We start from the raw sequence: 23,511 nt of genomic DNA, 5'->3' as shown, positions 1-23,511 counted from the left end.
AGATAAGTAGATAAGTTGTACGCCAAATATGTTATGCTAGTTTGCTCTCCCACAGCATTTATACACGCACTCAAGCTATTATGAAGAATACAGTTTTAGCCCATAATCATGTGCTTACTGGCAATTGTTCACATTCTGCTGATAAATAGATACACACACATATGTTGATTCATCACACAACGTGTCAGTACTTTTCCACCAAGCTACAGTACTTTGAGTGCAAATGTGTGTTCAAAACAAAGATATCTTGCCTGCTCAAGAGTGTGACTGTTAATTCAGTCAAGAGTGTGACTGTTCAATCAATGACTAGAATAAGGAACTTGCCCACCACGTTGGACAACAGTGTTGTAACTGTATTCTGCCCATCAACAAGCCCTCAATAAAAGTTAGCAGCGCAGGGGAGTTCGGAGAGAGACTTTGATGAGACGTTGGTCGCGGAACTTGTCTCCTGGCTCTCCCAACCTGCAGGTTGAAAAACGTCAACTCTCTGACTCTGTCTCACTTTATGCCCTGCCTTTTGTCAGCTTGCCTTGGGTAAATAAGTTAAAGAACGAGTTTTAGACCCAACAAGTCATTGCTGAATAAAACACCAAGTAGCACTGGTCCCTAATGTGCTCCAATACAGCAGGTATCATACATTTATTTTGAACACTGCAAAAACTCAAAATCCTATCAGTACTTACAGTTGAGACTAACTTATAACTTAACTAGAACTTAAAAATAGCTTGACACAAATGGAAATTAAATTGAAACACATGGAAAAAACACTTAGCTTTCAAGTGATGTGTGTTATCAAGCGTAATTACATTTTTAGGTTAAGAAATATGTTTTTTTTTTTTTTTATAAGATCTAGAAGTTTTTTGAGTGAAAGCAGTGATTCTTTTTTTCTAGTCACATCTTAGATGCAATGTTGGCTGTTTTCAACAATGTACTGTACATCGAAAATAAAGACATTGATTGACTGAAAATGGCTCAATATTGGATTAAATGTCTTTTTTTCTCATGTATATTTATAATTGCACTTTACCTAAAAAAAAAAAAAAAAAGTTTCATCCGATTACTCGATTACTAAAATATTCGATAGCTGCAGCCCTACTCGTTTTACAAGTGGCATTTTTTCCAGTATATGCCTCTGCGCAGCCTTTCCCAGTCGAAATAAACCCACATACACAACGTGTCCGTACCAACGCCACGGTCTCCATCGCTACCTTCCTCTTCCTCTGTACTTCGTATCCCTGCTCATTCCCATGTGACGGTTCAAATATGGCATTGTGGGATACGGCGCTCCCTTGGGTCCGGAGGCATACATCACTGTCTGTAGTTTACTTTGAAATACAACAAAGCTTTATACCGGACTTCTCATTCTCATCACTTTAATAGCATTGACTTAACAGACTATAAACTTAACTGCTGGGATTGATGTCAGAGCTATAATCAGATAGATTTGCATCAACACCTACGTAAACCCGCCCCCTACCGCGACTGTCTCTGAAAATAATGAATGTCTCCTTTGACTGTTCAAGTGTTGTTTGTGAGCCAACTAATCATATACAAGATCTTTTTTTCATGTTATTCCTTACTTGCCATGAGTTGCGCAAACACGTGTCCTCTTATTTACCTCTGCAGGTTCTTCTTGAAGTTTTTCTTGAAATGCAACCAGAATTGTCTGAAGACGGCGGGAAACCCCAGGGACATGAGGAGATTTCAGGTACCTGCAGATGAAAACAAATCACGGAGTGAGACGAGGGTTTATGATGAGATGCGCGCAGAGCAATGCAAGACGTCACACTAATGTGCTCAACTTTAATGGCAGTTTCTTATTTGTGTTTGTCAAACAAGTTTGCGAAAAAGACTCAAAAGAAGGTGAAATGAAATCGATAAGGAGTAGGACAGGCAAGAAGACAAAAGAAAGTATTTATATGTTTAAGGGAGGCTGCTGCGATGCAGGAAATAGGTTGAGGTGTTTCAGGAAGTTGTCAAGAATTGAGTGATTGGCTCCAGATGGAAGAGGTCACACTCCGTGACCCAGGAAGTGGTCACCGGGGACACCCCTGCTGCACTTCCATTGCCATCTTTCAGCACCAGCGGCCCCTGTCTGGCATTCTGTTTCTCCTGGCTAACCCTGTCCCCTTCTGCGTCTTGCGCCTTCCTCCCTGTTTGCTTTAACTCCTGGGATGTGACACATGCTGAGAAGTTATGAGCCCGCAAAGACTCTCATCTCTGGGTTAAAAGGTGCTCAGTGTGTGACACGAGTCAGCTGCATTGATCGATAATTTACAGTTATTTTTCTTAGAGCGTAGCCTCCCTTTCGACTACCTAAAGCATGTGGGGCTTTTCTTTCCGTTGCTTTTTCACGTGCAAAAATATGACCATGTTTATTTTCAAACAGTGGTTTTGTTAAACTTTAAAAAAGTAATTAGTTACAGTTACAAATGACTTCTCCCAAAAAGTAATTGAGATACAGTGCCTTGCAAAAGTATTCGGCCCCCTTCAACCTTGCAACCTTTCGCCACATTTCAGGCTTCAAACATAAAGATATAAAATTGTAATTTTTTCGTCAAGAATCAACAACAAGTGGGACACAATCGTGAAGTGGAACAAAATTTATTGGATAATTTAAAGTTTTTTAACAAATAAGAAACTGAAAAGTGGGGCGTGCAATATTATTCGGCCCCCTTGCGTTAATACTTTGTAGCGCCACCTTTTGCTCCAATTACAGCTGCAAGTCGCTTGGGCAATGTTTCTATCAGTTTTGCACATCGTGAGACTGACATTCTTGCCCATTCTTCCTTGCAAAAAAGCTCGAGCTCAGTGAGGTTGGATGGAGAGTGTTTGTGAACAGCAGTCTTCAGCTCTTTCCACAGATTCTCGATTGGATTCAGGTCTGGACTTTGACTTGGCCATTCTAACACCTGGATACGTTTATTTTTGAACCATTCCATTGTAGATTTGGCTTTATGTTTTGGATCACTGTCCTGTTGGAAGATAAATCTCCGTCCCAGTCTCAGGTCTTGTGCAGATACCAACAGATTTTCTTCCAGAATGTCCCTGTATTTGGCTGCATCCATCTTCCCGTCAATTTTAACCATCTTCCCTGTCCCTGCTGAAGAAAAGCAGGCCCAAACCATGATGCTGCCACCACCATGTTTGACAGTGGGGATGGTGTGTTCAGGGTGATGAGCTGTGTTGCTTTTATGCCAAACATATCGTTTTGCATTGTGGCCAAAAAGTTCAATTTTGGTTTCATCTGACCAGAGCACCTTCGTCCACATGTTTGGTGTGTCTCCCAGGTGGCTTGTGGCAAACTTTAAACGAGACTTTTTATGGATATCTTTGAGAAATGGCTTTCTTCTTGCCACTCTTCCATAAAGGCCAGATTTGTGCAGTGTACGACTGATTGTTGTCCTATGGACAGACTCTCCCACCTCAGCTGTAGATCTCTGCAGTTCATCCAGAGTGATCATGGGCCTCTTGGCTGCATCGCTGATCAGTTTTCTCCTTGTTTGTGAAGAAGGTTTGGAAGGACGGCCGGGTCTTGGTAGATTTGCAGTAGTCTGATGCTCCTTCCATTTCAATATGATGGCTTGCAAAGTGCTCCATGAGATGTTTAAAGCTTGGGAAATCTTTTTGTATCCAAATCCGGCTTTAAACTTCTCCACAACAGTATCTCGGACCTGCCTGGTGTGTTCCTTGGTTTTCATAATGCTCTCTGCACTCTAAACAGAACCCTGAGACTATCACAGAGCAGGTGCATTTATACGGAGACTTGATTACACACAGGTGGATTCTATTTATCATCATCGGTCATTTAGGACAACATTGGATCATTCAGAGATCCTCACTGAACTTCTGGAGTGAGTTTGCTGCACTGAAAGTAAAGGGGCCGAATAATATTGCACGCCCCACTTTTCAGTTTTTTATTTGTTAAAAAAGTTTAAATGATCCAATAAATATTGTTCCACTTCACGATTGTGTCCCACTTGTTGTTGATTCTTGACAAAAAAATTAAATTTCATATCTTTATGTTTGAAGCCTGAAATGTGGCGAAAGGTTGCAAGATTCAAGGGGGCCGAATACTTTTGCAAGGCACTGTAGTTGCTCAGTTACCTCATTTTAAGAGTCATTAGTTACTCAGCAAAGTAACGTTGCAAATTAACTGACGTTACTTCTCATGTACCACACATTATTAGATGGGGCTTTGCAAGGCAAAGGCCCATGCAGTCAAAATTCTTTTTTTTTTTTTTTTTTTTTTTTTAAATGGCGTTTCATCTGCGGGTCACACAGCCCGAACGAATTTACCAACCAACAAATACCGTATTGGCCCGAATATAGGACGGTGTTTTTTGCAGTGAAATAAGATTGAAAAAGTGGGAGTCGTCTTATATTCGGGGTCTAGACATTATACCCATTCACGACGCTAGATGGCGCCAGATATCATTGAAGCGAATGCTGAACTTGAAGAGTAATGTTCTGTCATGACTAGGGTTGTTCCGATCATGTTTTTTTTGCTCCCGATCCGACCCCGACAGTTTCAGTTTGAGTATCTGTCGATCCCCATATTTCCCGATCCGATTGCTTTTTTTGCTCCCGATTCAATTCCAATCATTCCCGATAATTTTTCCCGATCATATACATTTTGGCAATGCATTAAGAAAAAAATGAATAAAACTCGGACGAATATATACATTCAACATACAGTACATAAGTACTGTATTTGTTTATTATGACAATAAATCCTCAAGATGGCATTTACATTATTAACATTCTTTCTGTGAGAGGGATCCACGGATAGAAAGATAAATGTGACTTTGAATCTTGTGACTAAATATTGCCATCTAGTGTATTTGTTGAGCTTTCAGTAAATGATACTGTAGCCATTTAACTTCTGCCCAAATGCATGATGGGAAGTGCAACCATGACTGTGCGTCGTGGTACCAATTGATATATCTTCTCTGCGTTGGGAAATAACATAGGGTACCTTTCTTCCCCACATTGCTTCCCACGATTATTCTAATTGTTGGGAGAGGTATTGTAAGGCTTTAGCCATTTAAACAAAGGCTCCAAAGGTTTCCAAAGTTCTCTCTACTCATTTTACGCTGCCTTTTAGCTCTATATACTGTATGGGTAAAATGGCGCCATTATAGATTAAATGCGACAATGCGTGAGTGGGTCGTGAAGCGCATGCGTTAATTGCGTTAAATATTGTAACGTGAGAAATGTAATTAAAGTATTAATTAAATTAAAGTATTAGTAAAGTATTAATTCTCGCCGTTAACACGATAAATTTGATAACCCTACCTTAAGCTTAAACTAAAGTCTGTGGAAGAGTGTAACACATTATGTCTGTAACATTAAATACAATTAGAAAACAATTTCATTAAAAAAAATATATATATATATTAAAAAAGGCATGTCCGATATTTTTTTGCCGATTCCGTTACTTTGAAAATGACGTGATCGGACATCTCTAGTCATGACAGATCTAAGCTACTCTCAAGTTTTTAACCAGTTTGCATTATTTTATTGCAATGTTTTTCCTTATACAGATTTGTTTCAAGTCTACAGTTACAGTTAGACCTCACTTTGATGATCAATGCGGTTATTGCAATTTTGTTGTTTTATGACAATAGATTGGTTTATTTACATTTCAAAAACCAGAAGCCATTCATTTACGAACGTGATTGCACTTTAGTTTACATATTTAAATGTTCAGATAGTAAGATTTGAATGGGGCAAAATAACATGCTTTTTCTCTCAAATATGTATAATCATTTGTTTAGATGTACTGTAATTATTTTCTGTACAAAAATTAATTTTGTGTTCAAAAAGTCTTTTTTTCCCAAACTTGAGTCTTGAAAAAGAGGGGTCGTCTTATAATCAGGGCCGTCTTATATTCGGGCCAATACGATATTAGAATGACTGGAATTTTCGCACGACGCAGGGATTTTTTCGAGCAACGGCCAAAAATTTTCCGTTGGCCCCTAATTGTGGGTTTTTTTGGGGGGGGAAACAACATTTTTTTCAAAATGCTACTTGTCCTGCAATTTTCAGCAGGCTCGAGAACCAAAAGTGGTATTTGCCATGTGGCAAAATTGATTTTTGCCATGTGGCATTTTTTTTTTGCCATGTGGAAAAATGGATTTTGCCATGTGGCATTTTATTTTTTTTTTTTTTGTATGTGCATAGTCGTCAATGGCATAGCCTGACTTGGTTGCCAGTTGAATGTCAATGCGCTGTAATGTAAAGTGTATGGTCAAAAATCACAGCCAAACATGTTTTTCCGCCATCTAAAATGAATGGAAAATTTGGACGTGCATAGCCATCAATGGCATGGCTTGACATGGGTGTCTGTTGAATGTCAATGTGCTGTAATGGAAAGTGGATGGCCAAAAAATCACAGCCACACAGGTTTTTCTGCCATTTAAAATAAATGGAAAATTTGGACGTAACTGGCCGTGAATGGCATGGATGTGCAAGGCCTGCAAAACTGCCATATACCGCCCCCAAAAAACGACACAAACCAAAGTCAATTTTGCCACATACAGAAAAAACCCCAAAATGCCACATGGCAAAAAATGACACATGGCTAAATAAGTTTGCCACATGGCAAAATCAATTTTGCCACGTGGCAAAAACCACTTTTGGTTCTCGCTGTCCCTCACAATTTTTGAGCATATCGCATAACTTACACATAAAACAATTCCAGGACCGTAAGGGGCATAAAAGTTGTATACAGGTACACCCAAAATTCGCCCAAAACTGTCCCATTCATTTCTAATGGGAAGTCATTGACAGCCATGTACGTCCAAAATTTCCCATTCATTTTCAATGACAGGAAAACATAGGTTCTTGTAATTTTTGAGAATTTACCATTACAGCCCATTGACATTTTGTGATCTGATATCAACAGGAAGCTTCCCCCAAATGTCCCTAAATTAAAAAGAAGTGACCTGATATCAAAATGACGTCCCCGAAATGTCCCCAAATCAACAGGACCTGATAGATCTGTATTTACCACAGCAAAGTGCCAACGTAATTTCTCCAGAAATCACCGTTTCTAGTTACATTATACATTCTATAACATCTTTCAAATGAAATATGTTTATATTGACTGATTGAGATGAAATTATTTGATTCAATTTGGACATTTAGGGATGTAGTTTCTAAGGGGTGTTCTCACTTTTGTTGCCAGGGGTTTAGATATTAATAGCTATATTTAGAGTTATTTTGAGGGGGGGAAAAATTAACTCCATTATATAAGCTGCACACAGACTACTTTTCACTGTGTCAAAGTCATTTTGTCAGTGTTGTCCCATGAAAAGATATACTTAAATATCTGCAGAAATGCGAGGGGTGTACTCACTTTTGTGATACACTGTACCTCATTGTAAGAGTCATTAGTTACTCAGCAAAGTAACTGACGTGACTTTTCATGTAGCACACATTATTAGATGCGGCTTTGCAAGGTAAAAGCCCATGTAGTCTAAATTCCTACTTTTTTTTTAGAATGGCGTTCCATACGCTGGTTGCGCAGCCCGAACCAATTTACCAACCAACAAATATCAGAATGACCGGAATTTTCGCACGACGCAGGGATTTTTTTCGAGCGACGTCCAAAAATTTTCCGTTGGCCCGTAATCGCGGGGTTTTTTTGGGGGGGGGGGAAACAACATTTTTTTCAAAATGCTACTTGTCATACAATTATTCAGCATGGCCGAGAACCAAAAGTGGTATTTGGTAGGTGGCAAAAGTGATTTTGCCATGTGGCATTTTTTTTTGCCATGTGGCAAAATGGATTTTGCCGTGGGGCATTTTTTTGCCATGTGGCAAAATGGATTTTGCCAGGAGGCTTTTTTTTTTTTGGTATGTGCATAGTTGTCAATGGCATAGCCTGACTTGGTTGCCAGTTGAATGTCAATGCGCTGTAATGTAAAGTGTATGGTCAAAAATCACAGCCAAACATATTTTTCTGCCATTTAAAATAAATGGAAAATTTGGACGTTCGTGGCCGTGAATGGCATGGACGTGCCGGGCCTGCAAAACTGCCATATACCCCCCCAAAAATGCCATATACCACCCCAAAAAAAATGACACAAATCTAAGTCAATTTTTCCACATACCAAAAAAAAAAAAAAGCCACACGGCGAAAAAAAAATGCCACATGGTTAAATAATTTTGCCACATCGCAAAGAAAAAAATGCCACAAGGCAAAATCCATTTTGCCACATGGCAAAAGCCACTTTTGGTTCTTGCTGTCCCTCACAATTTTTTGCCATATCGCATAACTTACACATAAAAATTTTTTTTTTTTAAATCCAGGACCGTAAGGGCATAAAAGTTGTATACAGGTACACCCAAAATTCGCCCAAAACTGTCCCATTCAGATCTGTATTTACCACAGCTTAGTGCCAACGTAAAATATCCAGAAATTACAGTTTCTAGTTACATTATACATTCTATAACATCTTTCAAATGAAATATGTTTATATTAACTGATTGAGATGAAACGATTTGATTCGATTGGAGGGGAAATGACAAGCAGTACTCAATTTGGACATTTAGGGATGTAGTTTCTAAGGGGTGTAATCACTTTTGTTGCCAGGGGTTTCGATATTAATGGCTATATTTTGAGGGGAAAATAAATGAACTTTTCATTGTGTCAAAGTGTCATTTTGTCAGTGTTGACCCATGAAAAGATATCCTTAAATATCTGCAGAAATTCTAGAGGTGTACTCTTTTTTTGATACACTGTATGTGTATTTTAGTTGATGACATACACCCATACCTAAACCACTTAAACTTGCCTTAGTTATTTAATAAACACGTCCCAAAACTAGTGATCACTTTCAGAAATAGTATCAAATAGATGTGCAACTATCCTCTCATTGGTCATGTCCATGTCATCCTTGCTTAGCAGATGCATGATAGGCCCCACACATGGTGGTGTCCAGACCAAATCACCACCGCAATATATCATGCCCTGATTTAACAGCCAGCAAAAGCTGGAGATCTCCTCCATATGTTTGGTGTCATTGAAGGATCACGCAGTGAGGATGAGCTGACTGCATGCTATATGAATCACAAAGTTAGGTGAAGCCATATGGAGGCCCCAAAATATGAGTAAAGGGCTGCATGAATGCAGATATATTATGAAGTTCCCACTGATGTCACATTGTAGACTGGGAAGTCGAATTGTTTCACAGGAGGTGTTTTGCTCCTTGAAACCAAAGCTTGAAACTCCCAGCATGCTCTCCAAGTCATGCACAAACGCTCATGGATCATTTCCTCTGTGTCAGGTGGTCCTGTCCAGCACTGTGAGCGTGGACGGCCACGTCCTCGCGGTGTCTGACAACATGTTCGTCCACAACAACTCTAAACACGGTCGGAGAGCTCGCAGACTGGAGCCCGGCGAGTCCGTGGAGAATACCATGGAGTATGGTAAGAAAATACCGTGCAACCTATCCACTTCTGCAATCATGTCATGTCTAGAAAAACTCAAAATTTGTCATTTTCTCCATATTAATGCATGCACAATTGCAGTACACTCGCATGCTGGAGAGTTTACGTACTACTACTACTAGGCTACTACAAAGACAGCGTTCCATTTCACCTACAGTGTGTGTTGAAGTTTTGTATTGAAAATAAAAGCGCCAGTGTATGACAATGCAATTCCCCGCAGCTAGACAGCGCCATGACACAAAACACATTTGATTACTAAGAGGTCCAATAAGCCTCGGTTCAATGCCCCCTTTTCACAAATGGCACCTTATTCAATGTGACCCGTTAGCAAGCAAGGTGTCAGGTGGTGAGCATGTTATATTGTTAAAAAAAAAAAAACTTTTCCAACATATACAGTGCCCTCCATAATTATTGGCACCCCTGAAAAAGATGTGGTTTTTAGCTTCTAATATATATATATATTTAATTCAAATAATATGGGACCTTAATGGAAAAAAAGAGAAAAATCCAACCTTCAATACAAGTGCCTTCATTCAGTGGGGAAAAAAATCCCACATAAAAAGAAAAATTTGACATCAAATCATGTGTGTCACAATTATTAGCACCCCTGGTGTTAATACTTTGTACAATTCCCTTTTGCCAACAAAACAAGGTCTGGGGACTGAGATGGCCATGGGAGGAGCTTGATTTTGTGTCTGGTGAACCATTTCTGTGTAAATTTGGCCATATGTTTAAGGTCATTGTCTTGCTGAACGACCCAGTGACGACCCATCTTCAGCTTTCGGGCAGAGGGCAACAGATTTTGATTTAAAATGTCCTGGTATTTCAAAGCATTCATGATGCCATGCACCCTAACAAGGTTCCCAGGGCCTTTGGAAGCGAAACAGCCCCACAGCATCACTGACCCACCCCCATACTTCACAGTGGGTATGAGGTGCTTTTCAGCATGCGCATCTTTCGTGGCACGCCAGACCCACTTAGAGTGTTTGTTGTCAAAAAGCTCAATCTTGGTCTCATCTGACCAAAGCACACGGTCCCAGTTGAAGCTCCCTCCACAGATTTTCTATGGGGTTGAGATCTGGAGACTGGCTAGGCCACTCCAGGACCTTGAAATGCTTCTTACGAAGCCACTCCTTTGTTTCCCTGGCTGTGTTTTTGGGATCATTGTCATGCTGAAAGACCCAGCCACGTCTCATCTTCAATGCCCTTGCTGATGGAAGGAGATTTTCACTCAAAATCTCTTGGTACATGGCCCCATTCATTCTTTCCTTTACACAGATCAGTCGTCCTGGTCCCTTTGCAGAAAAAAGCCCCAAAGCATGAGGTTTCCACCCCCATGCTTCACAGTGGGTATGGTGTTCTTCGTCTGCAATTCAGTACTCTTTCTCCTCCGAATACGACAACCTGTGTTTCTACCAAAAAGTTCTATTTTGGTTTCATCTAACCATAAAACATTCTCCCAGTCCTCTTCTGGATCATCCAAATGCTCTCTAGCGAACCGCAGACGGGCCTGGACATGTACTGGCTTCAGCAGGGGGACACGTCTGGCAGTGCATGATTTGAGTGCCTGGCGGCGCATTGTGTTACTGATAGTAGCCTTTGTTACTGTGGTCCCAGCTCTCTGTAGGTCATCCACTAGGTCCCCCCGTGTGGTTCTGGGATTTTTGCTCACCGTTCTTGATATCATTTTGACACCACGGGGTGAGATCTTGCATGGAGCCCCAGATAGACGGAGGTTATCAGTGGTCTTGTATGTCTTCCATCTTCTAATAATTGCTACCACAGTTGATTTCTTTACACCAAGCGTTTTACCTATTGCAGATTCAGTCTTCCCAGCCTGGTGCAAGTCTACAATTGTGTCTCTGGTGTCCTTCAACAGCTCTTTGGTCTTGACCATAGTGGAGTTTGGAGTGTGACTGACAGAGGTTGTGGACAGGTGTCTTTTATACCGATAGTGAGTTAAAAGGAGTGTGACTGACTGACATTGTTGACAGGTGTCTTTTATACTGATAATGAGTTAAAACAGCCATTAATATAGGTAACGAATGGAGCCTCGTCAGACCTCGTTAGAAGAAGTTAGACCTCTTTGACAGCCAGAATTCTTGCATGTTTGTAGGTGACCAAACACTTATTTTCCACTCTAATTTGGAAATAAATTCTTTAAAAATCAAACAATGTGATTTTCTGTTTTCTTTTTCCCACATTCTATTTCTCATCGTTGAGTTTTCCCCATGTTGACAATTACAGGCCTCTCTAATCTTTTCAAGTAGGAGAACTTGCACAATTGGTGGTTGACTAAATACTTATTTGCCCCATTGTATATTTGAAAACAGTACTTTAAAGCACTGTAATACACTTTTTGGAGATTAAAATTTTTGCGGGAACATTTTACCTCTACTGCTATTTCACTGGAAATTTAAAATTTAAACAGAGTGAGCAAAACCCTCTCATTAATTCCCATTTTGTCTGCCTTTTCAGCCACCCCTTGTATCAAAGCCATCAGTCCCAGTGAGGGCTGGACTACAGGTGGTGCTATGGTCATTGTCATTGGGGAGAACTTTTTTGACGGACTGCAGGTGGTGTTTGGAAGCATGTTAGTTTGGAGTGAGGTAAGAATTAAATTTTCTCATTTCATACCCGAGGCTAACATTTCACACATATGCCTCCTTTCTTATACTCATATTTTAATTTTCTTTGACATAAATGTGCGATTTTTCCCACAGCTAATAACACCACACGCTATTCGTGTCCAGACTCCGCCTCGTCACATTCCAGGGGTGGTGGAGGTCACATTATCCTATAAATCCAAACAATTCTGCAAAGGAGCCCCTGGACGCTTCATCTACACAGGTGATCTTAAATGGATAGATAGACAAACAGACAAATTGTTGTAGTGCTGCAACAAATAATCGATTAAACTCAAGTAATTGGATGAGAAAAAAAACCTTCGAATTGAATTTTGCTGCTTCGAGGATTTGTTTCATTAGAGTGGCGTTGTAATGGCTTGTTTTGAAAGTGTTTGGATTTAGTTTTATTGATTTGGGTGGATACACTGCCCTCTATTGTCAATAGTGAATATGACATAACTTCATCTAACATGGCTGAAACCAGCGGCTCCCTGTTAGGACCAACATAAGATGTGTTTTTGTTTGAGCAGTCTGTTTATGCATTTGTAATTTAGTTTAAGGCAATTTAGCAGTTTTTTGTGGGAATATGTGTTTGAAAGATTTGTTGAGAGCATTGTAAAAAAACAAGTTAGCGTTTTATTGCATTTAAGCTAATGGACTTTTGCTATGCAAGTTAGCCAATTGTTCTTTTGTTGTACTTTGATACTCATTTATTATTTTTTTAAATATTATTTTAGGTTAAGCTCAGGTGTTATAATTCATTTTTGAATGCATTTATTGCTTATTCTGCATAGTTTGAAAAAAACTCAATTATTCAAACTAATTGAAAGATTATTCGATTACTTAATTGTTAGCTGCAGCCCTAAATTGTAGTACCAACTGTAGGGCTGCAACTAACGATTATTTGTATAGTTGATTAATCTGATAAATTTCACTTTTTTTCAATAACCTTCACAGTTTAACTTGAGGCATGTTGTAAGTAACAATGAAAACAAAATCCCATTTCAAAGCACACTCTCTTGTATGACAATTTACAGTTTGAGTAGGAGTTTGTGTTGGGACTAAGCTGGAATATGAATGGGTTTATGTGTGTGGTTTCTTTATAAAAACAAAATTTACTGTCAACTTTACTATTTAACAATAACTCAAGCGCTCATATACTTCTCCAAAACACAATACAAACGGACGGTAAGGACACTGATTAGCAAAATTGCTAACTTGCTTAGCCTTCCGTGATAAGTAGTAAAGTCTCATCAACAAAGAATACAAAGGATGCCATCAGCTTCATTTATTCACCTCTGAACCAGCTCTCGACATTTGGTAATATTGTTGATTCAGCCACCCAACCTGAGTGTAGTAGTGAACTCTCTCTCTCCCTTGCTCTAATCACCCTAAACTCTCACATTACAAACAAACAAGGACCCAAACGGGACTGCTCATAGCTGCCGGCAAAAATTAATAATCAAATCCGTTGGCAGCTCATTTATTAATCAATTTTAATTGATTACTTGTTGCAGCCACATGAAGAAGCTAGTTTAGATAGTAAGATGTCTGAAAATTGGCAAAATGTGAATTGTTTTCCAAAGTAAAAGCATATTTTTTTGACTTAACTAAAGTATAATAAGGAAATCTGATAATATTTACAGTTGAGAAGATATACTGTATATATATATACACATATATATACAGTATATATATATATATATATATACATACTGTATGTTATAATTTCAAGAGTTTAGACAAGTCTAAGGTGAACGATTAATTGGTAATCAAAATAGTTGTCGATGAATTTGCTAATCGATTAGTTGTCGATTAATCCATTAATTGTTGCACCTCTAACCAACTGGAACATGTGCTAGATCTTTATGGTACCCTCTGCCTTTGAATTTTAGCTTTGAACGAGCCGACAATAGATTACGGTTTCCAACGGCTTCAGAAAGTCATTCCGCGGCATCCTGGCGACCCAGAAAAAATGGCTAAGGTGAGATGTTGACATATTCAGATCTATAGTTATAATCTACAGTAATTGCAAACCAAACAATATATTTCATGCACCTTTAAACTATATCATTGGACAAAATCTGAAGCAATAATCGCATTTTTGTTTTGCAGGAAATTCTACTGAAAAGAGCAGCAGATCTCGTAGAGGCTCTATACGGGAATCCACACAGTAATCAGGTAAAATTTGGGGCCCATTACCAGTTCATTGGAAAATTATCTTTTACACACTGGGCTAAATTGCAAATGTTAACTTGCATATACGCCATGCATTTCAGCTAATGCTATATTGGCTTGTGAGAGAATTCCAGGGGCGCTGGAAGTCACTCATTGCAGGGGGTGCTGAAATCTTATTGTTTCCCCATCCAAAAACAGCCCTTTCGTTCCAAATACATACAAGGTGTGCACAATGGCAGTACACACGCATGCAGGATACTTTACATACTACTACTAGGCTACTACAAAGACAGCGTTCTATTTCACCTAGGGTGTGTGTTGGAGTTTTTGTAGTGGAAATAAAAGCGCCCGTGTATTATACGGCAAATCCCTGCAGCTAGACGGTGCTATGACACACAAACACATTTGAAAACTAAAAGGTCCAACAAGCCTCGGTTTAACACCCACTTTTCACAACACTCAAATCACAAACTAATATCCAACCGCGCACTGCGCAGCGGCAGCTCAACAGCAACAACAAACAATAATATGGCTATAATGCAAGCTATTTCAAGTTCTCCACGGTCTAACTCTGCAGCTAACTTTTTCTTGCAAGGCACTATTGTAAACTCTCATAATCATCTTCATTTTTGACCTCGAACTGAATGTGAAAATGTTGCCGTTTTTGTTAGAAAAAAATCGCCAATTTGTTTTTGCGCTATATTAAAGGAAACTACGGTCTTAAACTTGTAAGCTCTAATAAGCCACAATTGTTCTCTTTTGCTATAATATGATATTAGAAACATTATTGCCAATGATTTAAAAATCTTTAATATTTAGAACATGTTTTGACCTACGAAGGGCGCCATACTTTACGTGCGCAATGCACACTGGGGGTGATGACGCGGTTGGGCTGGACTAGGAGAATAGCTATGCTAGCTAGCAAGTGAAGCTAGTATGACGACTGGCATGATTTTGTCACATTCTGCTGGTGTTCAGATTTTTTTGTTACAGAGGTGTGGACTGAGTTCCCCAACGTCATACATGTATCCAATACCTGCTCATTAGCAGTATCGTTAAACCGATCCTAGGCAGCTTGCCGAGATATTGACTTGCTGCCATTTGACAGTTTGTATTCTTGACCCCTTCGTTGCGAGTTGAATCCATGGCTTGGTTTTTTTCGTTCGTCTGCCTCTCACTGTGCATTTTCTTCGGGTATTCTTTTTTGCTTGTTATTGAACCCGAGCTAATATCACGGACCCTTTTTTTAATCCCCCTTTTTACGATCCTGTGTTTTTTGTGTGTTCAATCAACCCTTGTACGCAAACCCTGTGTTATTGTTGTCTGCTTGCTTCCGCATTCGCGGACTGTAACAGTTTTGTTGGTTGTCATCTGAGGACTTGTTACTTATTGCAGCTAATAGATCGATAAACAATAAAAATACTATCAATGTCGAAAAAAATAACACTAATTAACACCACAAGGACCATGTTACCAAACAATGTGGTCTTGAACGCTACCTGCATGCAGCTGTCACCGTCACTAGACAAACACTACCGGTGTTCTGCAATCCCTTCCTGCGCGGCAAGACCACTACACATGCGCACATTGGTGAAAAGTGGCGAGTACTTACTATTTGTGTTTTTATTGAGTCTTTTATTACCTTTTCATTGCCTCAAAATACTTTTCGCATGTGTTTCCCTCTCATCCTTTTAAGCATAAGCAGAGTTTTCTTGTGGTAGCTTTAGAGCAGATTGTTGATCTGTTGACCACATTGGTCACGTAGCGTATTTAAACCACCCAGCGTTGTGCCGGACGGCGATCACTGAAAAGACGGAGTGTCTGTCCTAAAACCGGACAGGTGTTCAGCCTAGATAGGACACAGCGTAACAACTTCCTGGCTTTTTGGAACATTCGCTAGCACTATTGTAAAATCTCGGCGAGGAAATAATATCTTCAGATAGCCACACGTGAAGCTTTGTTTACATTTTATTGAACCAATGATATAGGACGTTTCTAAGTGAAGCCACTCTTAGCCACTCACAGTCCAGTTGTGACAACCGTGGTGCTAAGTTGCATCACATAAACTGAACCACGGCCCATTCTCTTTAAAATGTAATGCAGGGGTCTGCAAATCCGGTCCTCAAGAGCCGCTATCCAGCTTGTTTTCCATGTCTGCCTCCTTTAAAGGGATCCTGTTTTTAAGACAAGTAATTCTTAAAAGATACATGTTAGTATGAGTTATAATAATTTGATATTAAAACCCCTCTTAATGTTTTTGTTTTAATAAAGTTTGGTCGCCATTCTTGTTACGTCGCAGTGCGTGACGTAACTGGTCCCGTTGCGGAAATTCCAGCGTGTCACTCGTTAGCTTTCCCAACATATCGTGAGTTCTACTCTTCCTATTTGAACCAGATCTGAAAAGTGAAGAGCAGGACAGCACTGTCGGTCGTTCACAAGACGAGCTTCAGGAAAAAAAGCGTGCAGCAAATACCTGATAAGACAAAAGTTGGGCAAAACTGGTGATGCGAGAGAGTCCTGTTGGGAGCGAGAGTGTATGCTGTCCGGTTTTATTAGCAGATATTCAAGGTAAGCATATTGCGTTTTCAAACGTTTCCCAATATGATTATAGAGATTGTTAGCATCCAGAGCTGTCGTGTGCTTTACATACAGTCCCGGCCAAAGAACACACCTTGTGTAATCCATGTCTTGTACATTGTAACGCGTGGTAGCTAGGATACGTGTATAAAAGTACCAAAAAAGGGGAGAAGCTTCCACTTATGCACATTTATTCACAAAAAATAATATTTCCACCTTGACCACTCTTCACTCGGGAGCTCAGCAGTGCGCAAACACGCGTTCCCTGACGAACTCCCAACATTGTTGTAAGGTCCACGTCAGAGTCACAGTCGTCACTGTAGTGTGCCATAGTGCTTTAATTATTTAGTATGATTTGGGGAAAACTCCCACGAAGAATAGTCAACAAAAAAGATAGCAATAGTAATCCAAATCTGCGTTTTTTACCCACTCGAAGATCCAGGAATTAGACTGATACCATGGCAATGTCGCAGCCGCGATTAGGCCGTCGATTCCACAAAATACACTGATCCGAAAAGCCGCTGTGGGACCGACGAATCAAAAAAATGGACGGATCCGAAACCAATATTGCAGACGCGGGGGGACCGTCGGATCCAGAAAATAGACGGATCCCTTACTTGACTGAGGATCCAGGAAAAATGCTCGGGCGCTAGTTGTAACGCGTGGTGGGTAGGATGCGTGCATACAGGGACCAAAAAGGGGGAGAAGCTTCCACTTATGCACATTTATTCAGTAAAAATAATAATTCCACCTTCACCACTCACTTCACTCCCCTTGTTTCCATTTGACTGGAAATTGCATCCAAAAGCAGCACATCGTGGCATTTTACTTCGCGAGTTTAGGCAGCAATAAGCAATTGTTGAACACGAAAGATACCAAAGACGTCATCACTGCGAGCCCTCAAATCATGGCGCCAACTAACGGTCAAAATATGGACTAAATATTATAAAATATTGGCATTGATTTAACATTTTATGTGTTTCTAACAACATATTTTAGTACAAGAGAACAATTGTGGTTTATTAGAGCCTACATGTATTTAAGTTAGAGGATCACTTTAACACACCTGAATCAAATGATCAGCGAGCTCTGCACGAGCCTGATCGCGATCCTGATTATTTGATTCAGGTGTGTTAAAGGACGGAGACATGGAAAACAAGCTGGATAGCGGCTCTCGATGACCAGACTTGCAGACCCCTGGGCTGATGAGTTGTGCTTGACACCGGACGCATCACTGAAAAGGCTGAGTGTCGATCCTAAAACTGGACAGGTAGTGTACCCTAGATAGGAAACAGCGTAACAACTTATCAACGTATACATGACAGGATTTTACTTTTAATCGGTTTGGGAAAGGAATATTCTACACCTGTGAACTGGACGGAAATTTCATGTCAATTTGGCTTGTTTATTCCGACTGAGGTGGTCTTGTTTGGCCATATTTGGATTGTAATTGGAATATTTGGCTCCATGTAAACCTGGCTATTGTTTCTTGTCTCTTATATGTTCTGTAGGACATGTTACTAAAAAGAGCCGCCGACATTGCGGAAGCCCTCTACAGTGTTCCCCGTCCTCACAGTCAGCTGCAAGCACTTCCCAGCTCACCAGCCCACGGCAGTGTCATGGGTTTAGGTTCCTACCCTCCCCAATTAGGCGTTAGCATCGGCGAGCCAGGACAGAGCGGCCAAGGTGAGTGAGCGGAACGGCTTCTAATTTGAGCTTCTATGCAAAAGATTCATTTACTGTGTGACCCAAGCCTTTTTTTAAAATATTGCCTTCAGGTTATATTCGCAACTCCAGCAGCTTATCACCAAGAGGTTACCCGTCAGCTTCCACACCTCAACAGTCAAGCTACGGAGGCGGCGGAGGAATGACTGGAGGCTATGGAACTGTTCCTATGACCAGTCTAGGAGTTCCTGGGTCACCTGGCTTCAGCAGCGCTTCTCCCACGGGATCCCCTTACAGTAAGACCTTTTTTGTTGAACATGGCGTTAAAGGGAACCACAGACAGAAACACTTGCAATTCTTAAAAGATAAATGTTTGTATGAGTTATATTAATTTGATATTCAAACCCCTCTTAATGTTTTAGTTTTCAAAAAATTTGAAAAATTAGTTTAACAAGTAGGTCGCCATTGTTTTTGACGACGCAATACGCTCTGGGCGGTGACGTCACTGGGTGGCGCTGTTTTACTTCCACAGTGTCACTCGTTAGCTACATAAACATCTCGGCGGTTCTCCCCTTCCAATTTGAACACGAGCAGAAAAGCACTGTCGATATTTCACAAAACAAGCAGCAAAAGCAATGTAATGAAGGTCCCCAGCGGGATTCGAACTCGCGTTTCCCGTGCGACGGGCGAGTGCATAGACAAAAAAAACAAAACTATACTTCCGCGTGATATTAGAGTAGAAAACGCAACTGAAAAGAAAACACCGCTGGCTTGACCACGGAATTATAAAAATCCGCTTCAGACAGCAAGCAGACAACAATAACCTAAGGATTGCGTGAAAGGGTTTATTGAACACACACACGAAAAAGGGTCCGTGACAGTAGGTCGGGATCGATTAAAAAAAAAAAAAAAAAAAAAAAAAAAAAAAAAAACCTTGGAAAAACGCGGTGAGAGGCAGACAAACGAGAAAAAAAGGCAATGATGCAACTGGCAATGATACACAAACTGTCAAATGGCAGCAAGTCAATATCTCGGCAAGCCGCCTAGGATCGGTTTAACGATACTGCTAATGAGCAGGAATTGGATACAGGTATGGATCGGTTTAAAGACACTGCTGATGAGCTGGCATTGGATGCAGGTACGACGTTGTGAACTCATCCCACAGCTCTGTAACAAAACAATCTGGCCAGTAGCAGAATGTGACAAAATCATGCTAGTCGCCATACTAGCTTCGCTTTCCAGCTAGCACAGCTATTCTCTCCCAAATGCATCATCACCCCCAGCGTGGATTGTGCGTGTAAAACATTGCGCCCTTCTTAGGTCGGATCATGTACCAAATATGTTGTTTTAACCTGGGTTCAATCATTGGGTTCGGTGTAAAAGGGTTTATTAAACACACCAAAAAATGCGCGATAGCAAAAAGGGAGATGCAAAAAAAGGGTCCGTGACAGTAGGTCGGGATCGGTTAAAAAAAAAAAAAAAAACCCAGAGGAAAAACGCGGTGAGAGGCAGACAAACGAAAAAAAACACGGCAATGATACAACTAGCAACGAAGGGATATACAAACTGTCAGATGGCAGCCAGTCAATATCTCGGCAAGCCGCCTAGGATCGGTTTAAAGACACTGCTGATGAGCTAGAATAGGATGCAGGTACGATGTCGGGAATGTATCCCACAGCTCTTTATCAAACAATCTGACCAAAATCATGCCTGTCGGCATACTAGCTTTGCTTGCTAGCTAGCTCAGCTATTCTCCCAGTCCAGCCCAACCGCGTCATCACGCCCAGCGTGCATTGCGCGGGTAAACCATGGCGCCCGCCGTAGGTCAAAACATGTACTAAATACTATAAATTTTTAAATGAATGGCAATAATATAGTAAGTGTTTTAAATAAAATTTTAGTACAATAGATCAATTGTGGCTTATTAAAGCCTCCAAGTCTTTATGTCCGAGGTTCTCTTTAAGATGTCCAAACCTCATACTGACGTCATACTCTCCTCTACAGTAATGCCGTCCAGCCCAACTATACCCGGAAGCTCCAGCTCGTCGTCATCTCTGTTGCCTTTCTCCTCTTTCCCGTCCGCCGCTAAACAGAAGAGCGCGTTTGCTCCCGTGCTCAGGCCGCAGGGCTCCCCTTCCCCAGCCTGCCCCGCCTCAGCGGCGAACAGCTTCAGAGGTAGCCATCCCACTCACTATCTGACCCCGCTCTCCGAACTTACGAATGCAGTCTAACCCTCTTCCTCTAACCACCACAAGCTTTTGACTGATCCAGAAAGTTGCTGGATGTGCAGTACATGAATGCAAAATTAGAATCATAGATTTTGCGTATTTCTTTCTCTCCAGCGATGACGGGCCTGGTTGTCCCTCCGATGTAGCAAATCTACCCCAGACCACTGCTTCACTTAGCCCCTCTTTTGGCACTAAGAGGGCAGGGCCAATGGAAAATGTGTTCCATAGCAGCCGTGACTTACTTTGCTACCTGAGCCCATCCAGCCATTTCTTAGTCCTTTCTAACCCGGGTGGATGAACGGGCAAACGTTACAAACTATCCAAAGACGAGACATCTGTTCAAGAGGTAGAGGAGATTACCTCAGCCCTACTACAGGCAGGAAATGTTTCTTTGCTAACCAGACTGGGCCATACCACACTGTGACGTGACATCAAGAAAAACAAACTGTATGGTCCCAATTCCGCCACAAGCTTCAAAAGCTCTATGTTTTGTACTTGCGTACTATCACATGCTATATTCTTAATACAACCCCTAGCAAAAAGTATGGATTTACCAGTCTCAGACTAGCACTAATTCAGACATTATATTATGTAGAAAAAACTCTGATAAAAAGCTTGAGAAAATAATGAATTAGTTCAAAAGTGCGACTCCTTGAAATTCAGAAACACTAAAAGAAATGAATAAAAAACATTCTGGTGGTCAGTAAATGTTAATTTTATAGTTCATGGAATTTATATATGGAATCACTCCATTCTGAGGAAAAAAATATGGAATCACTCCATTTTGAGTAGAAAATACAGACACGCCCAGTCAATTTCCTTTCCTTAATTGGGCCCCTGCCTCAGATTAGATCTGCTCGTTAGTCAGCAGTTAAAAACAGTGCAGTTATCACACCTCGGACGGCTGCTGGACCACGTGGATTCAGAAAAATCATGGCTCCAACAAGAGAGATGTCTCTTGAGAATAAGGAGAGGATATCAAACTTCTTGAAAAATTGATGCCAAAGATGTGGGCTGTTTACAGTCAGCTATATCAAAAATCTGGACCAAGTACATGGCAAGGTTGTTGAAGTTAAGCGTACTGGTAGACATTCACACATCATGACAAACAACTAAAGGCCATACTAGTATGTCTTGAAAACAGAAGATGTACAACAACACAAATGAAGAAGCAATGGGAGGAAGCTGGAAGCAAGGTATGTGACAGAACTGTGCAAAATCGCCTAAAGGAAATGGGATTTTCATACAGGAAAGCTAAAAGGAAACCATCATTGACACTTAAACAGAAAAGAACAAGGCTGCAATGGGCTAAGGGGAGGCAATCATGGACTATGAATAACTGGATGAAGGTTATTTTCAGTGATGAGTCAAGAATCTGATGTTTTCTTCAGGCAGTTATCTTTGTAAATCTCACTGGAACAGCACCAAACAAACGTTCCAGCACCATCACCGTGTCAAGAGTCAAGAATCTACAAGGTAACCAAACAAACGTTCTAGCATCATCACCGTGTCAAGAGTCAAGAATCTACATTGGACAAGGTGATGATGCTGGAACATTTGTTTGGTGCCGTTCCAGTGAGATTTACAAAGATGACTGCCTGAAGAAATACTAAAAGAAATGAATTACAAAACATTGTGGTGGTCAGTAAATATTACTTTTTAGAGCAAGTGCAGGAAAATATATATGGAATCACTCCATTCTGAGGGAAAAAAATGGAATCATGAGAAACAAACAAAGAAATAACAATCAAAACGCATCTCTAGTAATTAGTAGCACCACCTCTGCCTTTTATGACAGCTTGCAGTCTCTGAGGCATGGACTTGATGAGTATTCTTCATCAATTTGGTGCCAACTCTCTTTGATTGCAGTTGCCAGACAGTTTTAGCTCTGTGGCATGATGCATTGTCATCTTGGAAAATGACAAGCATGTTTTCAATTGAAGGGATAAGAAAGCTGTCTAAAATTATTAAACAGAAATAACAATCAAAGCACATCTCTAGTATTTAGTAGCACGACCTCAGGCTTTTATGGCAGCCTGATGAGTGACAAACAGTATTCTTCGACAATTTGGTGCCAACTCTCTTTGATTGCAGATGCCAGATCATCCTTGCAGGTCGGAGCCTTGCTGTGGACAATTTTTTTCAATTTCCACCACAGGTTTTCAATAGGGTTGAGACCTGGGCTATTTACAGGCCATGACATTGACTGGAAGAGTCTTTCTCCAAGCAATGCTTTAACAGCATTATCACCTTGTCAAGAGTCAAGAATCTGCATTGGACAAGGTGATGATGCTGGGACTTTTGTTTGGTGCTGTTCCAGTGAGATTTACAAAGATGACTACCTGAAGAAAACATTAAAATTCCCTCAGTCCTTGATGATATGGGGCTGCATGTCAGGCAAAGGCACTGGGGAGATGGATGTGGTTAAATGTTCAATAAATGCACAGGTTTACATTGACATTTTAGACAGCTTTCTTATCCCTTCAATTGAAAATATGTTTGTCATTATCCAAGATGACAATGCATGATGCCACAGAGCTAAAACAGCATCCCATATCATCAAGGACTGAGGGAATTTGATGTTTTCTTCAGAAAGTATCTTTGTAAATCTCATTGGAACAGCACCAAACAAACGTTCCAGCATCATCACATTGTCCAATGCAGATTCTTGACTCTTGACAAGGTGATGATGCTGTTAAAGCATTCCTTGGAGAAAGAATCTTCCAGTCAATGCCATGGCCTGCAAATAGCCCAGATCTCAACCCCATGTAGATTCA

The 23,511-nt window shown here is 40.5% G+C and overlaps 1 protein-coding gene across 4 annotated transcripts in view; it reads left to right on the top strand.

Moving 5' to 3' along the window:
* ebf2 (EBF transcription factor 2) overlaps positions 1 to 22,247 on the top strand; it is a 107,454-nt gene extending 85,207 nt beyond the window's left edge. For 2 of the 4 annotated variants that reach the window (XM_057832241.1, XM_057832240.1), the window contains exons 7-16: positions 1,627 to 1,708; positions 9,297 to 9,438; positions 11,938 to 12,068; positions 12,183 to 12,309; positions 13,982 to 14,070; positions 14,202 to 14,267; positions 18,353 to 18,527; positions 18,620 to 18,802; positions 20,511 to 20,681; positions 20,849 to 22,247. In XM_057832241.1, the coding sequence (XP_057688224.1) occupies positions 1,627 to 1,708; positions 9,297 to 9,438; positions 11,938 to 12,068; positions 12,183 to 12,309; positions 13,982 to 14,070; positions 14,202 to 14,267; positions 18,353 to 18,527; positions 18,620 to 18,802; positions 20,511 to 20,681; positions 20,849 to 20,880 (1,198 nt within the window). In that variant the 3' untranslated portion in view covers positions 20,881 to 22,247. Of the gene's footprint in view, positions 1 to 1,626; positions 1,709 to 9,296; positions 9,439 to 11,937; positions 12,069 to 12,182; positions 12,310 to 13,981; positions 14,071 to 14,201; positions 14,268 to 18,352; positions 18,528 to 18,619; positions 18,803 to 20,510 lie in introns of all 4 variants that reach the window. The other 2 variants (XM_057832239.1, XM_057832238.1) reach the window with 1 other exon arrangement.
* The last annotated feature ends 1,264 nt before the right edge of the window (positions 22,248 to 23,511 follow it).

This window comes from Corythoichthys intestinalis, chromosome 3 (assembly GCF_030265065.1).
Source record: "Corythoichthys intestinalis isolate RoL2023-P3 chromosome 3, ASM3026506v1, whole genome shotgun sequence".
Lineage (NCBI taxonomy): Eukaryota > Metazoa > Chordata > Actinopteri > Syngnathiformes > Syngnathidae > Corythoichthys > Corythoichthys intestinalis.
The sequence above is the reverse complement of the archived record's forward strand: the minus strand, read 5'-3'. Positions and strand labels throughout refer to the sequence as shown.